This window comes from Plasmopara halstedii, assembly GCF_900000015.1.
Source record: "Plasmopara halstedii genome assembly, contig: Scaffold_110, whole genome shotgun sequence".
NCBI classification, from domain to species: Eukaryota; Oomycota; class Peronosporomycetes; order Peronosporales; family Peronosporaceae; genus Plasmopara; species Plasmopara halstedii.
This window is the reverse complement of record NW_020187031.1, coordinates 1,309,110-1,310,831: the sequence shown is the minus strand read 5'-3', so window position 1 is coordinate 1,310,831 and position 1,722 is coordinate 1,309,110. Positions and strand designations below refer to the sequence as shown.

Genomic DNA, 1,722 nt, shown 5'->3' with positions numbered 1-1,722 from the left:
ATAAGCGAGAACTGCCTCTTTGGTCGTCACTGTCCGCAAGTACTGGACTGTAATCGCTCGATATTCGTCAAAAGTCGCATAATCTACGAACAGTGCAAAGCGGTCATTATCGGCAATGAGATCCATCACATTGTTATTCTTTTCAGACACCAGCTTCTTAAGCACATCGATTGCTTTCCTTTCCGTGATGAAAAGAGCGGCCCGATGTAGATACTTATATAAATAGCTATTCAGATCATCCATCGTTTTCACGACATCGTCCACAAGAGAAGCGCCGCCTTTATCGTTAAGCTTGATCAACAGTTTTGTGATGGCGAATTTTGCCTCTTTATCCGTACCGAGAGTGTTGATATAATATACCAATCCCATGTCCTTCCAGATTTTTTGGGCCTCACTGACCTCAATCAATTGATCAAGGTAAATGTCTTCGTACGTGGAGCCTAGAACTTGTAATTCCTTGTTTTCGGATTTAACAGCAGACGCTATGATGTCAGGCATCCTGCTTCTTCCGTCTAATAATGGAAGAAGAGTTCCCATAGATGCAAAGACCAGTTTGTCAGTCTTGACTTGATTGTCATCTAAGACTTTCTTGTCAGTCATACTCTGCTTGACGGCTAAGACAAGCTCTTTGATCGAGTTCTTGTTTGTAGCCACGATTTGTTTGTCATCCAGAACCGGAACATCAACCAATGGCTTCAATTTCTGGATTTTAACAAGCAACCGTTTGAAAATCATGACAATGTTCTCCATTGTGCTTGGCTTCTTCACCAAGACTTGCGTGTGAGCCACGATATCCTCCATTGCCGTAACCAGCCACTCAACCAGCAATTCCTGGTTCGTAGTGGACTCAGCTAATGTTCTTTCAAAGCCCGAGATTATCTTCTCAATCAAGCCGGGGTCGATTTCTAACAGCATCTCGTCAGCCAATCTTAACTTCATAGCCTTATCTAATTCTTTAATCAAATCCATTTTGCTTTTCGAGGCATTTCGATCCATGACAGTTCTTATCGTGTCGGCTAGTCTTTCAATCGTTTTTTTCTTATCAACCAACATCTTTCTGTTTTTATTGAAGACATCGATATTCGAGACTAGTTGAGCAAACTTGTCATCCACTGTCTGGCCGTCAACCAAGGTCGGCTGGTGAAGCTCATGTTTGTGCTCAAATAGGGTCATGAGTTTAGAGCGCCAATCATGAAACGCCTTGGTGCTCAAAAAATCTTTTGCTTGTTTTATATCGGGAATGTCTTTGAGCAGTGCGCAAGCCAGATCAAGATTCTTCTTCTCAACCATTTCGTCAAGGCGAAGGTTCGTCATTTCGGTAATGGCAAAACTATTCTGTTGGTTATTCGAATAGTGCTCAAGCTTAATAGCTTTAAATGATTCGAGCCACCTTGCACTGGATTCCCCTACTCGCGTCCTTGAAGCAGCTTGGCTCGAAAGCTCGATCTCCATCCCAGTTCTTGACAAGGTCTTGACACTCCCATCGAGGTGTAGAACTGCTGATTTCAAGTCCCTTCTTAAATGTCCATTTTCATGATAATCAATAGGATTGGACGTTGTCGCCATCACCCATAAAAGCTCAGGGTAGCAAAGAATAGCGACAGTTGATAATTTGACAACAGCTTGGACACGCATGAAGAAGAGAAAGAGTATGATAAGTGCGCTGAGTAGAGAAGATGTCAGTATGAGCATATCGAATGATTGGACACGAATGTACCTCGT

At 42.7% G+C, this 1,722-nt stretch overlaps 1 protein-coding gene across 1 annotated transcript; it reads right to left on the bottom strand.

Moving 5' to 3' along the window:
* Nucleotides 1-26: 26 nt before the first annotated feature.
* PHALS_00275 (uncharacterized protein) lies at nucleotides 27-1,452 on the bottom strand (the record flags this gene model as incomplete). Its single annotated transcript, XM_024729891.1, has 2 exons — nucleotides 27-42; nucleotides 92-1,452. The coding sequence occupies 2 exons, from the start codon at nucleotides 1,450-1,452 to the stop codon at nucleotides 27-29; spliced, it is 1,377 nt and encodes a 458-aa protein (XP_024572321.1).
* Nucleotides 1,453-1,722: the final 270 nt, after the last annotated feature.